Genomic DNA, 18,914 nt, shown 5'->3' on the forward strand with positions numbered 1-18,914 from the left:
GCTCTCACTGAGAGTGCAGCCAGGGTGTTCAAGGAACAAAAATGATCTTTTAGACTTTCCTGGTAAATCATGGCATTAATAACAGGATGCAAACAGGGGTGGGATGATATGATATTGCCTTTCTTTTCATACTGGCTGCTCTAGATTTGTCAGATGCTCGAGGGAAATGAAGGCTGAAGCAGAGATGAGATGAGAGTTGCTGACACAAGCACAAGTCTCATACTTTTTTTGTGGTGCTTCAGAACTACACTTTACAGTTACAGCAAGTATATGCTCTTTGGCAGTTAATTTAAATGTTTCAAAAACAAAATAATTTGCTTTGCTTGATAATTTTACACCTTCTGGCTCATCTTTCCAATTTGTTCTAAATTAAGTAGTTACATGTTTATAATTATTTTCCTCCACAAATAACTAGAAATCCCTGCTAAAACATCACTTTACAATATAGTAGAAAAATGAGCCCAGCCTTGTGTAATAGCAAAGCTCTCAATAGCAGCCTCATTTCTCTGTTGACGAGTACAGTATTTCCTCTACTATTCAAAGCAACAAAAAAGCAAAAACTTTCTTAAAAAACAGCTTTTGGAGGAGAAAGGAAACAAAAACCTTCCTGCAAAAGGTAAAAACTCAATGTAGCACAAGCCAATACATCACTGACAGTCAAGTTAGAAAACCTGTGATCACTGAAACCAGACTGACAATTGACTCTGCAGCATGGCTCCATGAGGAAAAGAAAAAGCCAGGGAAAATGAAATTTGATTGTGAGATTATAAAAAAAAAAAAAGATGGAAAAGGACACAGGATGATGGGGAGACGGGCCAAAAAAATCAGTTGAAAGAAAGTTACAGCAGTAATCAGAAGGTATTGAACGAGATACAGAGCTGCAGTGGCCGCCTGGCTAAAATGACAGATGGCTACTTGCGCAATCTAGAGCTGAAAAACAAGAGTTTCAGACTAGGCACAATGGAAATTCACGTTTCTCTAGCAACTGACTGCATTTATTTGACTTTTCTAGAAACCATGAAGATAAGCCGGAATACTGAGCGTTATTTGGTCAGACGAGACCAAGACAAGTTTGTTAGATTAGATGAAGAGGCAAGAGCACAAATAGCACTGCAAAAACCTCTGTGAACCGAGAATGCATAGTCCTGAGAGTGATGCACCAAGGTGAGAGAATACGGCTCTTCAAGAGTGCAGAAGGAACCGGGGAGGTGATAATTATAGGAGGCACCATGTATGACTGTGGAGATTATGGAGAACAATACTGGCTGATGAGATCACTTTTCATCTGCAGAAACTGGGCAGGAGAAGAATATTCTAGCATGCTAACAATGCAAAGCATACCACCAAAAAGTCACGCAGGAGTTTAGAAAGAAGACACAAGCTATGATCTGGTCAAATGTATCATCATGGGCCACTCTCTGATCTTAAGTGGGCACGATCACTAAAACTACATGATAAATATGTAAAATTACAGAAACGGTACTGGTAGCTGCCCAGATTGTACTGTAATTTTAAAATTATGAAAAAAATGAAAGGAACTCCTGTGTGTTATTTCAAAGATAGAAAGTCGCCCTCTTCATCACCGAGTAGCTGAAATAAGCTCTCTAAAAGATGGCTGCAATATCTTTTAAGATTGGTATCCTCCATCCTGAGAATGTTTAGTCTGTCATACAAAAAATGTGAACATAGATATGAAAAAATATTAAATCCACCCCAAAAAAGCCCAAGGTGCTTTTCTTGCACAATGAGGGCAAATATTCACTGTGCAACTCATGTAAAGTCAGAATTATTATTTTTATTAGAGAATATCATTAAGTTAGTATTATTCTCTATATTAGACAACTTTTTTTCTTGTCCCTTATACTCTGATACTTCTGTTGGAACTCTGTAACCAAGGCTTTTATGAGCCTTTGACATAGATACACTGTCTGAATGTTAACAAAATAACCGCCCCAGGGTACTAGCGAACGCTCACGAACACGGTACAATCTGCGCAGAGACAAACACTGGCAACTTCACACAGAGCTCGAACTCACCGTGAGACGAGGAGGCAGCGCTGCAGAAGACTGAGCTCTGGGTCCTGTAGCACACTCTTCATATCACTGGGGGGCCAATCAGAGACAGACAATCAAAACACAGCCAGGGCCAATTACACTTCTCTAACACAGCAGGCCCAGTGTGGCTGTTCCAGGAGTTTCGTCTTATCTGTCAACCCACAGACTACATGCTCTCTGGGCCCGCTGTCTAAGCACTAAGGAAGGACTTACAGTTTCTAACTGTAAAACAACCCTACATGAACACAAACTGGAATCACATACATGCACTGTTATTTGGTTGTTAGTGTCTGTGCCATTACATTAATATCGAGTTATCACACGAACTTGGCATTAGAGGACAAAGCAACAGTGCAGTAACTCACTTTGATAATGAGTTGAGCTGCTCCTGGATTAGGCCTTTTATCTCATCTTTCTCACTGTAGTCTCTGAAACAGAAGGAAGGATCAAAGCAAGTCAAACGGCTCCTTTAACATCTACCTTAAATAGAACCTGACCTGATATTAAATGGAAATCTGAACACTTTTTAAGAGAAGTCGATCTGCGGTGTCAAGCGAAGTCTATTCTAACATTTAAGCTGAGGATGGGTATTGCCTTACACACGCTGCTAATATAGCTGCTTACTTATGATAAGGGAGCTGTGAAGCAGTGAAATACTCAGGGCTCAGTTAAATGGGTTTGTAACTACATCTGGCTTAAATAGTGTCCCTCTGGACGGCCTCTGCTGAATCCCGCGTTGAGCTGTTTACTTGTTTATACTGGTGATTTTTACAGACAGTGTCTGGGTGGTTGACAGAAGCTGTAGTGGTAGATGAAAAAGTAAGAGCCTAATCTTGCAGACATCTTACTTAAAATTAATTACATTTTCGATATTTATATTTTCAGTTCTCATTTTGCAAACTGGGTGAAAATTCTAACAAAGTTTTGTAAACACAGCTACCTATGAAAGAAGATTAGGGCCACTGGGGGGGGGGGAAAGTGTGCTCGACTTTTTTGTTCTTCTTTTCCAGAATTCTGAGAAAAAAAATCTGAATTCTGAGATTAAAGTCAGAATTCAGACTTTTTTCTCAGAATTATTTATTTTTTTAAATTCTGACTTTAATCTCAGATTAGAATTCCGAGGAAAAAAAAAAAAAGGGTCAGAATTCAGACTTTTTTCTCAGATTTATTTATTTTTTTAAATTCTGACTTTTTTCTCAGAATTCTGGAAAGGAAGAAAAAAAAAGTGCCCCTCTTTTTTTTCCCCAGTGGCCCTAATCCTTTTCCATAACTACTTTTTAACTGTTCTTAAAACTATTTTTTGGTTGACAGACATAAAAATCATCCTTCAATGCAAAGTGAAAGTAGATTAAAAATGGATGGTATTACTAAATTGTAACCAAGATTCGCAATCAGATGATTTTTATTTCTCCTCAGAGTGAATCAGTCTGAAAATAGGTCAACGTTATGAATTAATGAGGGGAAAGTTTGGTTTTGAGATAGCAGAGTTGAAAACCTTCTCATACTCATTCATTAGTTTTTTGTAGAACATACTGTATGTGGGGAGATGAGATCAGTCTGTAACTGTAAAAGTAGCACAGTTCAACAGAAGATGGCTTATTGGTCTTCCTCCTCAAATAGAGCAGTACACAGTACACATGTTTAAATGCAATTTAACCTAGAGCATTTCACACAGATTACTGACCGAGGCTGTGTGGATATCAATAATTGAAACTACTGACAACAATTGATGTGCTGCTCTGCTCACTTACAACCGCCTGCTTTCAGGGTAGGAAGCAATATTTCATTTTTATTTTTAAAAACACATCAGTAAAACCCATCTTTACACTGCTCAAACAGTTTATTCAAACATCATATGGTCACAGCTCATACGGATCTTGCAGACAACCTCAGGTCAATTCATGAACTTCTACTCAGTAAGTTGCTTTCTCTTACTAAAATGTATCTGCACCCTTATGTACAAGAAAATGAGAAGTAAAGCTTCTGATCACGTCAAACCAAACCTATTCATAACGTTAAATCTTGTTGCTAGTTCCTTTAGCTCAGCAGCACTTTGTGAAAGTTAAAATCATCCTCAGGTCAAAATCAGTTAGCCTGACTAAAAAGACATGTAAACAAGGAGACGATTTCACAGTGAACACTTGTTCAGAGGTGAGACTTACACTTGCGTGACATCCATGGTAAAGGTTCCTGACCAGGGCTGCAGCAGAAGAAAAGCCTTTAGAGTGAGGGCAGCTCGGGGCAGCAGCAGGTAAGGGCACCACACTGGATCTGTGCATATTTACCACAGATAAGAAAGAACACAATATTAGACTGTAGGTTTTATCAGCATCATAAACTGAGTGACTACAGATGCCAACCTGTAACTGGGTAAAGGAGCTCTAATCCACAGCTACACCGATTAGCCATAACAACCACCTGCCTAATATTGTGTCAGACCACCTTTTGCTGCCAAAACAGCCTTGACCAAACTGTGCTGCGGTTCTTCCCATATAGTAGCATGGTGCCAGGTGTTCCCTAGGCATGCGATGCACACACATCTGGCCATCCACATTATGTAAATTTAAAAAATAAAACAGGCCACCTTGTTCCACTTCTCTGTGGTCCATTTACTCACGCGCTTATTATTGGCGCTTTTGGTGATGGCTGGGGTCACCATGGGAACCCCGATTGGTCTGCGGCTATGCAGCACTATACACAACAAACTGTGAGACACTGTGTATTCTGATTCCTTTCTACCAGAATTACATTTTTCTGCAAACTGAGCTTCAGTAGCTAATCTGTTGGATTGGACCACATGGACCAGCCTTCATAAGAGCTGCAGTTTAGGAGATGTTCTGACCCAGTCGTCTTGCCCAGTTTTCCAGCTTCTAGTTCATCAATTTTGAGAAGAAAAGGCTTACGTGATGAAGAGACAAGACAATCAGTGTTATTTAGTTCACTTATCAGTGATAATAATGTTATGCCTGATCGGGGTATATGCAACCATTTTTAGTTGACACTTAACAAAAATCAACAACAAAAATCTACATAAACCTTTTCTTTTCAGTCCTTTATGCAGCATAAGGATCCTAGCTCACCAGTCAGGTCTTGTTCATCCATGCGGTAGCTGGCAGACTTCATGGCCATTTCCAACACTCTGATACAGCCATCGTCGGATGCCAGGACAACCTTGTCTGATGTGCACCAATCGATGTCTAAGATGCGGTAGTTCACATTGCGACCAATGCGCATGCTGCTGACCATTTGAACCTGCAGAAAAAGGACATCCAAGGTGATTGATTTCAAATTGCAATCTAATTGCTTCTTTTATTTGTAAGGACACAATATGGAAAGGTTTTTTTTGATCAAGTAAAACAGGAAACAGAATGATGTTATAGGCACACAAGAAAAAAAAAAAAAAGTACAGTAAATACATATTTGTTTTGGTAACAAATAGATATGCCTGTAACTGAACTGTTGTGAATTTGTATGTGATAGCACAAGATCCCAAATGGCTCATGTGCTTCCCGCTTCAGCTGCTGATTAGCTCATTGGAAGCTGGGGTTGAAATTCTCTTTTAGATTTCGAATCATAATTCTCATGATTTGTTACATTATAGCTTTTTCTTGTTTTATTCTACGGCTTGACTCATCTACTGTCTGGCTTTTATAACTGGGGACCATAAATAGGGCTCCACGATGACCATTTTCTCTCTACCTCGCTCTTCATAATAAACCAAATCATCGACGCGTGTGTCATTTAATCTGCCAGTTAATATCTAACACTGATTGCTGCTGGGTAAGCCAACAAAAAATGTAGAATGGATACAGATAACAAAATGCAGTGGATGACATTAGATCAAATAAAAAACTGAAATGTAAACAAGCCAGAAGGAATCTCGGGCAAGATGAAAAGTAGACTGCTCAGAGGGGACCTTGTGGATGTTGACGACTTTGGTAAACAAAGCTAAAGATGAAGCAGGGATTCGAGTCACCTTCAGAACTCACAATCATCCATCCTGCTATGCTTGAGCTTTTACATGTCAAGAGAAAGCTTTTAAGAACTGCGTGTGTGTACCTATACAACACACTGTAATGATTTGTCAACGCAACAGCAGAACTGCAGCAGTTGTATTATTATTACAGTGTTAGCTTCAGAAAGGACATTAGTTTAATGCACCCCATAGAAATACTGTCATGCCCCAGTGAATGCCGTTCTATGAAAACCCATTAAGTGTGCCACAGTGAGCCCGTAAACCACTGCTATGAACCTGAAGACGACTGTTGCTTTTTTAACTTATGAGCTACGCAGTGCAGTGAGGGTATGCATGCTGGGAATTTATAGCATCTCATATGCAACTACCAGCATGTGGAGTTACTGTATAGAGTCTTACCTCTTTAGTGTCCCAGACCTCTGCTCCATCTGTGTACATGACCAGCAGCTTTTGGTTACCCTTCCCGGGGGCGAAGCGAATCTTCTTCACCCAACCACGATGTGTTGGTATCCCCCTAAAAATGTCAATTAATAATAAGAAGAAATGACCTTATTTACTTTGTGGATTTGACTTTTCAGCTTCATCACTCACAGGTTCATTCAAACATGCTCGTGAAAATGAGCCTGTGTGCACTACATGATGTACTTTGCACAAAATCTGAGAGCACATCAAAGGCCATATAATCCATTTTATGTGCCATGTATTCAGAGCAGGTCAAAAGTGACCCATGTGCGATTTCAAACACGAAACCTACAACCTCTGAAATGGGCTTTACTGATCGATTTGCTCATAATGTTTACAATCTATGAACCGTTTCTTTAACAAAGCATCAGAAAGCAAAACTGGAGCTATCATAAGGTTTTTCAGTCTAGCTGTTACCTCGACAAACGAGCTTTGAGATCCCAGAAGTTGAGATTGCCATCCACATCCCCAAGCACCAGGGTGTCACCTTTCCAGGCAATACAGGCTATACTGCCCATGCTCCCCTGCAACACAGGAAGAAAGAAAAAGGTGTTAAAGCAAAGATGATAAAGTGCTAGCCTCACACGTGAGTCGCTCTAGCTGTGTCCTCTGAGTTTTAAGATAAATTGCAGTTGAGTCCATGATCCTTCAGACATGCAGTCTGAAGTTTATGATTACCCATCATATAACTGGAGATAGACATCAAAAGGAATTAGGTTATTATGTTCACAAGTCACGTCTTTAATGCAGCCAACCATTGCGTAGTTAAAAAAACAAAAACGCGCAATTCAAACAGCATAAAAGCCATCCCTTTTCCCTCTGCAATAAAACATCTCGCTGCCAGGCATTTAATGTCAGGGCATGAAGAAAACAAGACAATAAATTGATATATGTGTGGCAGCTGAGTGGTAAACAAGCACAACATCTGAGTTTTGAATAAGGCCAGACTATGCTGTGAAGCAGAGTGCCAATGTTAAGATGTTACGTGTCAGCTCATCCTCAGTATGTGATAGCCCAAAACTTTTTAGAAGACTTTGGCTCAGTTCCCTGACAGAGATATGAAGATCTTCTATCATCCCGAAAAGACTGTAAAACCTTTGGGGTATGCAAATCTTTGAGAAATAAATCTCAAAGCCGTCACAAAACTAAGGCTTTAAAATCCCCAGGTAAACCGCCGGTATCTGTCTACGTGGCGGAAAGCAAAGCATTGAATAGGCAAACAATCCACCGGTTCACAAAGGAAACTAATATATTCCATAGGTTTCCCTTTAGAAATGCTACACGAAGTGAGATAAATGTTACTCAGTTAAATAATATATTAAATGATAATGAAAAGATATGAGATTGTGCCATCTTCAGTGATGACAAAGATGTGGGCAATCAACACCCGACAGCAGCAGGTGCTACACTACAGCGTGACTAAGCTCTAAACAACTGCAAGTTTGAACAAGGTAATGAGTCCAAGAAAGTCAAAGTCCTCCAAAAGAAAGGGAGGCTTAGGTAACTGAAACTTTCTTAATTAACAATCCGAAGCGTTCTTTGTTAGGGGTGACATGTCCACTTGTAAGGTAATCAAACCATCCTACAGTCATGATGTTACCAATGCATCCTGGATTCACCCGGGTGAAAAGAAATCCTGTCTTCAGTAATAGCTCGTTTCTTTTTACAAGGGAGGACACTTTGCTGTCAGAGCGGATTAATAGCTAGGTTAACATGTACTTGCTTTACATATAAATACACACACGCTTTCTTTTTCCTGTAGCCTGACTCATTGCTCCCTATCAGTGAGGTGAACATTTGCTAAACGCTATCTGGGACAAACTGATGACACCGTCAAATTCGCAGACATTCAGCTGGCCGTTTGGTTCCCAGGGGAAAAAAAAAAGAGAGAGAGAGAGAACTGGCAAAAAACATAGCGCTGTACAATTTATCTTTGAAACCTTTACTTTGATTACATTTAGTTTATGACTGAAAGAGACATTAGGTTGGCAACATTTTGTTGGGGAGCCAAAATCTATATCATCCCCTGCACAAGTTCTCACAAATAACCTGAAGGACACAGGATTTTAAAGAGGGAGTGGTGGCATTTACTTTATCGAGGGGAAAATTGGGCAGACACTGCCTAACAACCGGAAAGCAGAGCTTCTTTTGAGTAAAGTGACAAGACAGTGCAGATATAAAGTAAAACACATAACACCAAGGAGATATTTAGCCTCTAAACATAAGAGAGCCCAAAGTAGATGAAGAACATAAAAAGAAAAAAGAGCACTTATTAGCCTTTGGCTAACAAAATGACTGGAAGTGATGGATATGGTACACAGCAGAGGTGGGGGAAATCCAGGCCTCAGGGGCCATTGTCCTGCAGGTTTTAGATGTGTCCTTAATCCAAGACAGCTGATTTAAATGGCTAAATTACATCATCAACGTGTCTTGAAGTTCTCCAGAGGCCTGGTAATGAACTAATCATTTGATTCAGGTGTGCTGACCTGGGTGATCTCTAAAACCTGCAGGACACTGGCCCTTGAGGCCTGGAGTTCCCCCCACTGATTGTATACAGTAAAAAAAAACAACGTGTGTTAGGAAACAGAGAGTAAATAGATAAACAGATGGTGGAAGGTGGGTGATCAGTAGTTACACTGTCAAAAACTTCCTGAAATGAGCCCTTTCAGGGGGAAACTACTGTGAAATGATCAGCAATCAAAGGATGGCCAACAACATGGGTGTGTGGACACAGCCACAGCAGGTTGTTGGAGCAATATTCAGAATCAGAATACTTTATTAATCCCGAAGGAAATTAGGGATTCACTGATTTCATTGGCACACAAGAGGAAGTGAGTGCACAGTAAGCTCCTCGTAGGCTATGCTAACCTCTGATGGTATTGCAAACCTGGCCCCAAATTTGCCCAGACGGTTAGGTGACAGAATATTTTATTCTGCATATACACTATTTAAAGAAAAGAATGCACAATGGAATGTCACTTCTTTACTGTCACCAGTATCTTGAAAATGCAAATGTTTCAACTAAATTTTTAACATTTTTCCTCACAACTTATTACAGCAACAGAAACACAGAGAGAGAAAGCACACAGTCGGAAGGAAAAGGAATGACAAGAGAGACTGATGTAAAGGAAAAACCTGATTATGATCTGTGTGTACAAAAAGGATTAACATGATATTAACAAAATGAAAAGAGGTCGATATAAAGCGGGGACAAATAGCTTTGTGCAAGGATCGGTGTGGACGACCTTGAAGCAGTACAAGAGCTTATAAGGTAAAGAGACGAGGAAGAAGGAAAAAAAAAAGACAGTCTCGGGACTCACATCAGGTGGAATTCTTGCACCATCTTTGACTGTGTTGCCCTCTACAGTGATGTGGTACACTTGCCCATCTGTGTCAGTGAATACAAAATGCTCTCTGGCTGAGATAGCCTGGCTTGTCTCCGACTTGCTCTCAGCATCCTGCAGGAGACTGTAGGGAGAAGACGACAAAAAAATGATACTGACTATTCTCCCACCTAAGCGCTCGTCTTTGTTCACACTTTCTCGTGTGAAATCTTTTGGTTGGACATCTTGTTATTCGGCTCCGCACTTTGACAGGGCTTTACGATTATGAGGAGCCTAGTGATTCCCCAGCAGGGGTGGTTGTACCGCAGGAGGCACCTCTGCAGTTGCCAGAGGGGGTGAAGAAAGACTGTCAAGAAGCTGAACTAATATGAAAAACTAGACACATATATGCACATATATATATCAGCTGTTACACATGAGTGCTACATGACATGTGGTTGAATTATTTATTCTTTATTACAATGTTTTCTCAATGAAACATAGTAAGGACTCAGGAATTTGTTCTGGACTGTCTGTTCTCTTAAGTTCTAACATTGGGACCATAAAAAGTAAATACGATCTCAGCCAGATGGATTTAATGCTGGATTTCATAAATGTCAGTCAAAAGGCTTCCAAGATTCTGGAGCTCCACAGCACTCACCTGATTACTGAGGATTCAACGCTACTCTGCTCGGCATCTGATACAGTCTGCCGAGCCATGGCCTCCCTCGCAGCCATCTGCTTCTTCTTTAGACTCTTCAGGTTGTGGGATGGGGACCATTCCTGTTGACATAACCGGGGGATTGCGGTTTTTGTAACAAAGCCATCCGTACAACACATTTGCAGACACAATAGCAAACAACTGCAGCATGACCCGCAGACAAAGACAGACTGAGAGAAGGGAGATCTGCACACTCACATAAATGAAACTAAGGGAGGCAGGAGATTTGTTTTCCTCAGCCCTCTTGTCTACATTCTGGTGCACTGTGGCTACAAGTCTGGGTGAGTCGAGGTTGTAATCAATATGGAAATGAGACAGCAAAACGGTGCTAGGGGAGGCCTGCATGTATTATTAAGGTTACTGCCGTTTTTATTCACACTGTGGACGATTTTTACGGCCTCACTGTAAAGTTTGTCCAGCATAACTCTTGTTTTATGAGCATTTCTCTGGCCTAATGAAGCCACTGCTGTTTGCTGAGCTTGGGGAAATTTTCCAGACTAATCCTTCAAATGACCCATGCAAACACAAGGCGAGGATGGGCCAAAAAGTATGAGACTATTAACGCAGGAAAGAGTCAACAATGGGTGTTTGCAACACTTTGTAACACAAGTTAAAATATAAAGTGTGGAGTTAAATGAACATTTAAAAGCAGAAATGATACATTCCAGCATGATGATGATCTGTTCTCTTAGTATTGTGGTCGACTGGTCGTCGTCTTTCGGATGCTCACCTCAGCAGATCATCAGCCTCACCCTATGCCCAGCATCCTCCTCTGTATGTCCTTCTTGACTACATCCATGAATGTTTTTTATCATCATCCTCTTTCTCTCCTCCCCGGCAGCTCCATGTTCAACAACTTTCATTCAATACATCCACTCTCTCTTCTCTATACATGTCCAAACCCTCTCAGGCTTCCCTCTTCTGACTTTGTCTCCCAACTGTTCAAACTGATGTGTCCCTCAGGTATACTCATTTCTAACCCTGTCAGTCCTGGTCACTCCCGATGAAAATCTTTGCATCTTTAAATCTGCCACTACCACCTCCTGTCTTTTTGTCAGTGCCACTGTCTCCAATTCATATATCATAGCAGGTCTCACTACCATCTTGTAAAGCTTTTCTTTCACTCTTGCTGCTATCCTTCTGTCAAAAATCATTCCTGACACTCGTCTCCATCCTGCCTGGACTCTGTTCTTTACTTGGTACAAAATCTAATTTTTATTAGTGTGTAAATGTGTTTGTACCAGTGCAGTAACAGTGGGGAAGTTCTTAGCCATCTCCCGGAGAAGAGTCCCAGTCCGGATGTCCCACAGCTCCAAGGGTTTGTCTCTGAACACGACCACCAGGTACTGCCTGAGGAGGAAAAACACAAAACATACATTCTGAACAACCAATATAAGGCTTGTTGTGGTGTAGCATAAAGTAAGAAGTTAGCAATGTATGGCTAAAGTAATGATGAAGACACGAGTTGTTTTCTTTATTATGCAGTCTAAGACTTTTTGTGTTTATATGGTACAACAACTCCTCCTTTCTATTCAACTCTCCATATTATCTTCTAGCTTAGTTACACCACTGTTTACAGTGTACAACAGATTAGACATTCTGACGTGTGACCTGATGTTTATCAGACTAAATCCACAAAATAATCACTGTCCAAACCTGTGACCGAGCTAACAAGCTGTTGTTCTACTGTGCAATTACACAGAAGCCAATATTTAACCTTCAGCTGCTGTACAGGAACTTGAGCGTATGAAAAAACATTGTCTTCTTTCACTGTAAATACAAACAGTAAGTAATAATTATTATAAGATTGTGCTTTGTGGCCTCCTGTAAGATGTGATGAGTCTCCCAGTAATTGTACTTTTTTCTCCTCCCTATTATAATCACCTCAGTAACACACAGCCTAGCTGCCTTTTAAAGTGAGGCTGTGCAGATTTGGAGTAAAAGAAGCAACTTTGGAAATAAAATAAAATACATTTTTAAACTAATTTTGCAGAAAATCCCTCAAAAATCAAAACGTGGTATGAGCAGTCACAGATGATCTTTTAGAGTGAACTCAGTTTCAGAGGCCAGAAAAACAAGACACAGATTGTGAGTGCAACTGAAAGAGGATAGTCAACATTTTCAGAATCTTTTCCAATGAATGATTGATTATTGAAGAAAAATAACTAAAATATTTGGTGCGACTCTAAGAACGTTCTTCAGCCCAACATCTTCAACAACACTAATCGGCCTGCAGTTTGTTGCTAACCACTTCGCTATGGCGTTTGTTGTCGCTTGTCCTGCTTTTGTTTATCTATCCTTCTCCCACAAGTCTGCCGAATCCTCCCGCCACTGTTTGTTTGGGTGGGTGGGTGGGTGATTTGGGCATCAATAGCATGTAATGTATTTAAATGATACTTCAGACTTGAAGTACTCCGGTGATAAGTAAACTCAACTTTGCAGTGCTTTACAAATAACTTTAGTTCTATCAACACTGCCGTCTGCAACAGGTTTAATATGTCCATGCAAAAGATCTCCACCTTTTCTGTCCCTGCACCTTTTTTCCTGTTTCGGTTCATGTGAGCGCTGCAGCATAGGTAGGCCCACCATTAAGTTTCTTTAATTTCTCTCTCTCTTTGCAATTGCATGTCATCAGCCAACAGTAAGCATAAGCCTTATAAAATGGTGGCAGTAGGTGAAGCAAAGTCTTGCAAAATTAAACATAGACTAGCTACTCAGGTTGACTGTGTTTGGCTTGTGTCAGCGCTTCGAGTTTGAGTGTTTCTATATTCATTAAAAAGGCGATGTCTAATCACTCTGGGTTCATTCTCAGGCCTATATGTCCACAAACTTTAGCACACAGGGTTTGATTCTGTTCATCTGGATGTAGCGTTTTCAGTTGCAGAAACGTTTTGTCACTCATCCAAGTGGATGTGGACCCTAATTTGCTAGGGTTCATAAACCAGGACTAGGGCTGATTAAAAGGAGAGCAATAAGATCATGCACTGGTCAGTTCAGACTGAGACAAATGTGGGTTTAGTCAAAGTCAAAGTCAACTTTATTTGTCGATTCTGCCACATGTACAGGACATACGGAGAATAGAAATTGCGTTACTCTTCAATCCCTAGATAAATAGCAAATGAACATTTAAATATATTTAAATATAAAAGTGATTAAAAATGCAAGTAAAATAATTAAAAAGTAAAAATTTAAATAAATACAATTTTACATATAACAAGAAAGCTATATAATATACAATATAATGGGTAAGTGACATTGAGTGTAAACCAGGCAGTTTACTGCTTGTTACTCAAGCTTTGAAAGCAGTTCGTGGAGAGGATACAGTTTACTTAGTAGAACGCCATTAGGAGTACATTACTTGTCTCCTCTTGTGTTACAGCTTGTGATATCATATATAACATTCTTGTGGGCATGGCTTCTGTACTGACCCTTACATTTACTGCCTCCACTTTAGCCTGTTCCTTTCATGAGAGGATGAGAAACTTGTTGCCACTGGCAATAAAGTAAAATGCGCTGTCAGTAGTCGCCCAGTGTGGGCTGAATAATTAGATGTCACCTTCCATTACAATACATTACCTACCTTATGCCATTCGTAACGTATACACGAAGCTTGACAAAAGATGTTGGCCTTGAAAAAAAAGATGAAATGACTGTCTCCCAGAGAGCAGCAGAGTATGCAATAAACAGCTGCTGTATGAAAACCTTGTTTATAGTTTCATTTTTTTAAAAATGTGTGATGACTGTAAATGAATGCTCTATTTTTTTCCACTGAATAACACAGCCCCTTCAAAAGATAAGGCAATGAAAGAGAGAAAATGAAGTTTCCAAAATGCTGCACAACATGAATAAATGAAGGTCGGGGAATAATTACGAATGAAACAGCAAATTAAAGACAACTCTCAGCTTTAAAGCCCTTTTCACAGATTTCTATTACAATTGGATCCGAGTATGGCAAAGCCACAAGACCACTCACACCTTTGTGTGAAATGTACACTCTGTGCTTATGAATGCAGATCTCAGGTAGAAACATCAGCAAGTGTGTGCCTCTTATTTGTATTTACTTTTGTTGGTGTTTTGGAGAGTTGGTGACTTACTTGAGATGAGACACTTTAATCATCTCAATGGGTGGCTCATCATTTCCGCGCTCGCCTCTGAATGCAAAGCATCTGCCTGGAAAGCACAACAAACACACACCGAGAGGGAGAAAGTGAGAGGCTGAAGGAGAGGAGGTGATAATCGAAGACAGAAGATGGTATCTTTCCTTATACCTGTGAAAAAGCTGATCCATCTCATTTTCTTTTTAGTGCCAGTGCATCCTGGTTTTATCTCTTTTGTCAGAGCCAGGAGAGAAAGCTGTACACAACTTATTCTAACCATCTGCTCTAATCCGTGCTTAACACTCGCAACTTTCCGGTCACGAAATTCGACATTATGCAGAGCATCAAAGTGGCCCTGTGAGCAAAACAAGAATGCCCTTCAGGTGCACTGCATCACATTTGCCAACGGAAGTGCTTATCAGATTTCGCGAAGGGCACTAAGGAAAGGTGGCCTGATTGAAATGTGCAAGTGATAGAGGTGCCTGTTGCAAGTTTAACCTACAGTTGTGTTGATGACGGCAGGTGAGAGCTGTGGTTCACTAGAGGCTTATGAAGCACTGCTCACCATTTATGCCTTTATTTCCTTACTTATATAAAGTAGGAAGAATCGCATAGGTCAAATGTGCATTTACAAAAACACACATCGCAACTACGACCCAGGGTGGAGCAAACACAGTAACAGAGACACCAGAAAGGGAAATTACATTCGACTTCTCATTACCATAAAAACTGTCAGAACCTGAAGCGCTCCATGAATGGATTCTTTTTGGAAAGACAAGTCAAAGGGTTGATGCCTGAAATGATCATGGATGTGTAAGTAACAAGTAATCATCAACATTTATGCAATAAATTTTTACATTGTACACGAGGCGTTTCAAACTGGGTGCACAGCTTATCTTTACTGCACCTTAGAAAAATCCTTTCACAGGAAAAACAGCATATCCATTTAGGACAGCTGCTATCACTGCTGCAGAAGCCAAGTACCACCACAGCTGACAACGTGAAGACAGTTTCCCATCCATGAGTCTTCAACTTTATCAGGAAATGCTGTAAACGGCATGAGTTGCCCTTTAAGTGGATTAATGGGTGAAGTGAAAACATTTAAGAGCAGAACACACTTTTGTGCATGTTCACTTTCCCTGATTAACTGAGATGAACACACATAAGCTCGAGTAACAGAAACAAATCTGTGCGAATCTGACTTATAAAATCTAGACCATAATGTTCAGGAGTAAACGTAAAAGCTTCACTGTGTAATTGTTCTTTTAAACATTAAAAAAATGTCAAATTTTCTAAATCTTCTTTAAATGCAATTTAAATACTGTATGGATATTGTTTAGACTTGAAACCCGTGAATACTAAATTCACAGAAGCATAATGCATTCAGTTAACAAAACAAATAGTCCTGTTTTTCTGAATCAACGACATCATTATCTCAGAAACTCAAAGAAAACTTTCTACTGAAAAAAAAAAAAATATTGCCCTGTTTTTCAGAACTTAAACTCCCAAAACAGGCTCCTAACTCGAAAGCTTGATTTCACGAGTAATAATGGTCCGACTGCTTGGTTTAATACAGGGAGATACTGTCGATTTGAATGCATTTCAGATCCTGGAGAAACGCTGCAAAATCCGGCACATATTACTCGAGTCATGAAATCAATCTCTCAAGTCAGCAGAAGCTCTTTTGAGATTTTAAAATATTTTTTTAAATTAGAAAACAGGGCAGATTTGTATTAATTTTTTTTTTTGTTAAAAATGTTCTCTGAAAAACACATGTGCATTGAGCTTTTGTAGAAGTTTAGGTTGTAATCGGTAAATAAGATGAGCTGAGTTAGAGAACGGTATGTTTTTATAATTTCATTGGTCTTAGGGAGCCGTTTTCCTCATGAACCTAGCGCCATGCTAGGCTAAACAGATGAAATTAGCATTGATCTTTTCCATCTAATTCTTGGTAAGACAGCCAAACAGAACATATTTTCCATAATATGACAGACTAAACTGCACAACAGAGATGTAAACCTGGACAGCGAAGGCTAAAGATCCTGTCTGCACCTCCAGCATGTACAGGTGGATGACAAATTAAAGGAAAAACCCTTGTTTCAAACTCTGTCACGAGTGATGTGGTTTCTTCAAGCATGTCATTGTGAACCATATGCTACAGCCTTTGAGGTCAATATAAATGTGGTCTTTGTGAATTGTTACACTGACACGTTACACAACGGTGTCCACATACACATTGATTTTTTTTCTTTTCTCTGCGTCTCTTTAAACCTCTTAAATCCAGAGACGTAGAATAAATGCTAAGACACATTGATGCTATTCTGGCAGCACAAGGTGACCCAGCACCTTTCCTTTAATTTGTCACCTGTCTTTAAATTTGTATTAAAGAACAACTGAATGAAAAAGTGTGTTGAATGGCGTGTGGTATTGTAACCAAACGTAATGTCACAGACTATTAACTTTGACGATGCTGGTGCTTAAGACAGTTAATAAAGTGTCGTGCTTGCTTTGCCATTGTCCTAATGAACACAGGGCAAAGGCTCAGTAAATGAACCACCATAGTGACCATAATTCTTTTTATTGCAGCCATAAAAAAAAACCTGGAGGAATTGGAAATATTTGACCAAAGCAGAAACGACTTATGGAAAAGAGGAAAGTTCTCATCAGTTCTTTGCATCTAAAAATTGTGTCTGATTTTCTAATATTTTAAAAAGAAGTAACAACAACACATATTTTTTAAAGTTCCACTGAAGCCATTAAACATACTTTTCCTCATCACCCGAGGTTACAGAGAAATCCTGCTTTCTTTCAGCTCAGAAAATCTAGCATTTCCCATTTCCACTCCTGTGGGAGGCAGAAACACAATAATTCTATAGACATGTAAGAAATCATGATGGATCTCACTTTCAGAGCTAAACTTCCTTAGGTGGTGCCCTAACACTGTTTAGTTTGGACCTTAATTTGGATAGTGTGCAAGTATTCCCTGGAGGGAAAATGGAAGTGTCTCTTTGAGAACCACACAGACAAAGAGAGACAGATAAAAGAGAAAGTCAGAGCGACAGAGACTGAAGTCTCTTTTTTTTGTGTTGGTAAGGGTGCAGAAAGCCAAAAGAAAACTCTAAAGAACAAAGGATAATACAAAAGTTGTGGTTGGTACCCTCAGGTATAGATGATAATATGTGCGTGTGTGTCTCTCACCAGTAGGCAGGTCGACATGCTGCAGTTCATTTCGCACCAGCCCCATGTTGTTGGGTGCAGAAGTGGCAAAAGACAGGAAACTGGTAAGACTCACCCATTCTATCCCCCTGTGAAATAAATCAATGCACACACAAGATTTTTAGTTAAACTAAAAAAAAAAAAAAATAGTGCCATCTAACAGATGCAGCCTAGCTGTAAAACATTCCCATTAATACATCCAAGCGTGGTGTGAGGTAGATGGGTTTCGTTAAAGCCCAAAACAGATCGGGAAGGAGCAAAATGAAGCTAGAGAGTGTGAGATTAGGATATTTTTCGAAGAAGCTGGCCCAGTGGAGGGAGCACAAACTCCACAGTAATGAGATGGTAAATAGCCACATGATTAATTAGTCGATTTCCCCACTAAATGTAAATGAGATGCTGAGAAACTGGGCTTCTTTCGGCATGGCTGTGCAGGGCAACGGCTGCTGGACTCATCTACATAAAGCATCTCTCCTCTCCCAAACTCATAAAACACACAGCTTTAAACCTAAGATTGTACATCACAGCACTGCACTGTGTTCCACCTGTGTCTGTATATGAAGAGAGAAGAAAATATCTATTTATATGATAAAAAAAAATGCACAGGGGGAAACATCTATGAGATCTGTTTAATACGAGCAAACGTATTTAAGCAGCGGACAGGTCAACGGAATACATATTGTATGCTGAGAGCGCAGAGCGGTGTTTAAGGAGACAAATTACAAGCGGATGAAGACATGAATCCTGAGTGTCACTGCTGAAGAGCAAACTCTCAGTCACCAGTAACCAGGCAGAAAAAGCCACTGCCTCATTTCTCCCTTTAATCCTTACATACACAGAAGGCGTTTCAAGTAACTTCTGCTCGTGTTGCGCAGCTCATTAAACTTTGCTGAAGTTTTGTATTTGTGGATACCAACTTCTCTCATTAAAGAAACCCTGGCTCTGCTTGAACGGATGTTGTTTGCTCCCAATCAATCTCTTAACAGTATTAATTGATTCAATCTTGTGCTTAATTAATCCTGGTCAAATAGTTTTGCTGCTCATTAGAGAATGCTAACTAATGAA

At 39.9% G+C, this 18,914-nt stretch overlaps 1 protein-coding gene across 1 annotated transcript in view; it reads right to left on the bottom strand.

Moving 5' to 3' along the window:
• wdr11 (WD repeat domain 11) overlaps positions 1-18,914 on the bottom strand; it is a 62,115-nt gene that overhangs the window by 9,856 nt on the left and 33,345 nt on the right. Inside the window, exons 12-22 of the mRNA XM_085297420.1 lie at positions 17,832-17,938; positions 14,631-14,706; positions 11,778-11,886; positions 10,477-10,598; positions 9,813-9,960; positions 6,910-7,016; positions 6,430-6,544; positions 5,135-5,306; positions 4,217-4,325; positions 2,420-2,482; positions 2,037-2,102 (exon numbers count right to left, since the gene is read on the bottom strand). Of these exons, the coding sequence (XP_085153546.1) occupies positions 2,037-2,102; positions 2,420-2,482; positions 4,217-4,325; positions 5,135-5,306; positions 6,430-6,544; positions 6,910-7,016; positions 9,813-9,960; positions 10,477-10,598; positions 11,778-11,886; positions 14,631-14,706; positions 17,832-17,938 (1,194 nt within the window). The remainder of the gene's footprint in view (positions 1-2,036; positions 2,103-2,419; positions 2,483-4,216; positions 4,326-5,134; positions 5,307-6,429; positions 6,545-6,909; positions 7,017-9,812; positions 9,961-10,476; positions 10,599-11,777; positions 11,887-14,630; positions 14,707-17,831; positions 17,939-18,914) is intronic.

The sequence above is a fragment of the Mchenga conophoros genome, linkage group LG13 (genome assembly GCF_057382185.1).
Source record: "Mchenga conophoros isolate Kocher_MC1m ecotype Shallow Benthic linkage group LG13, M_conophoros_male_GT1.1, whole genome shotgun sequence".
NCBI classification, from domain to species: Eukaryota; Metazoa; Chordata; class Actinopteri; order Cichliformes; family Cichlidae; genus Mchenga; species Mchenga conophoros.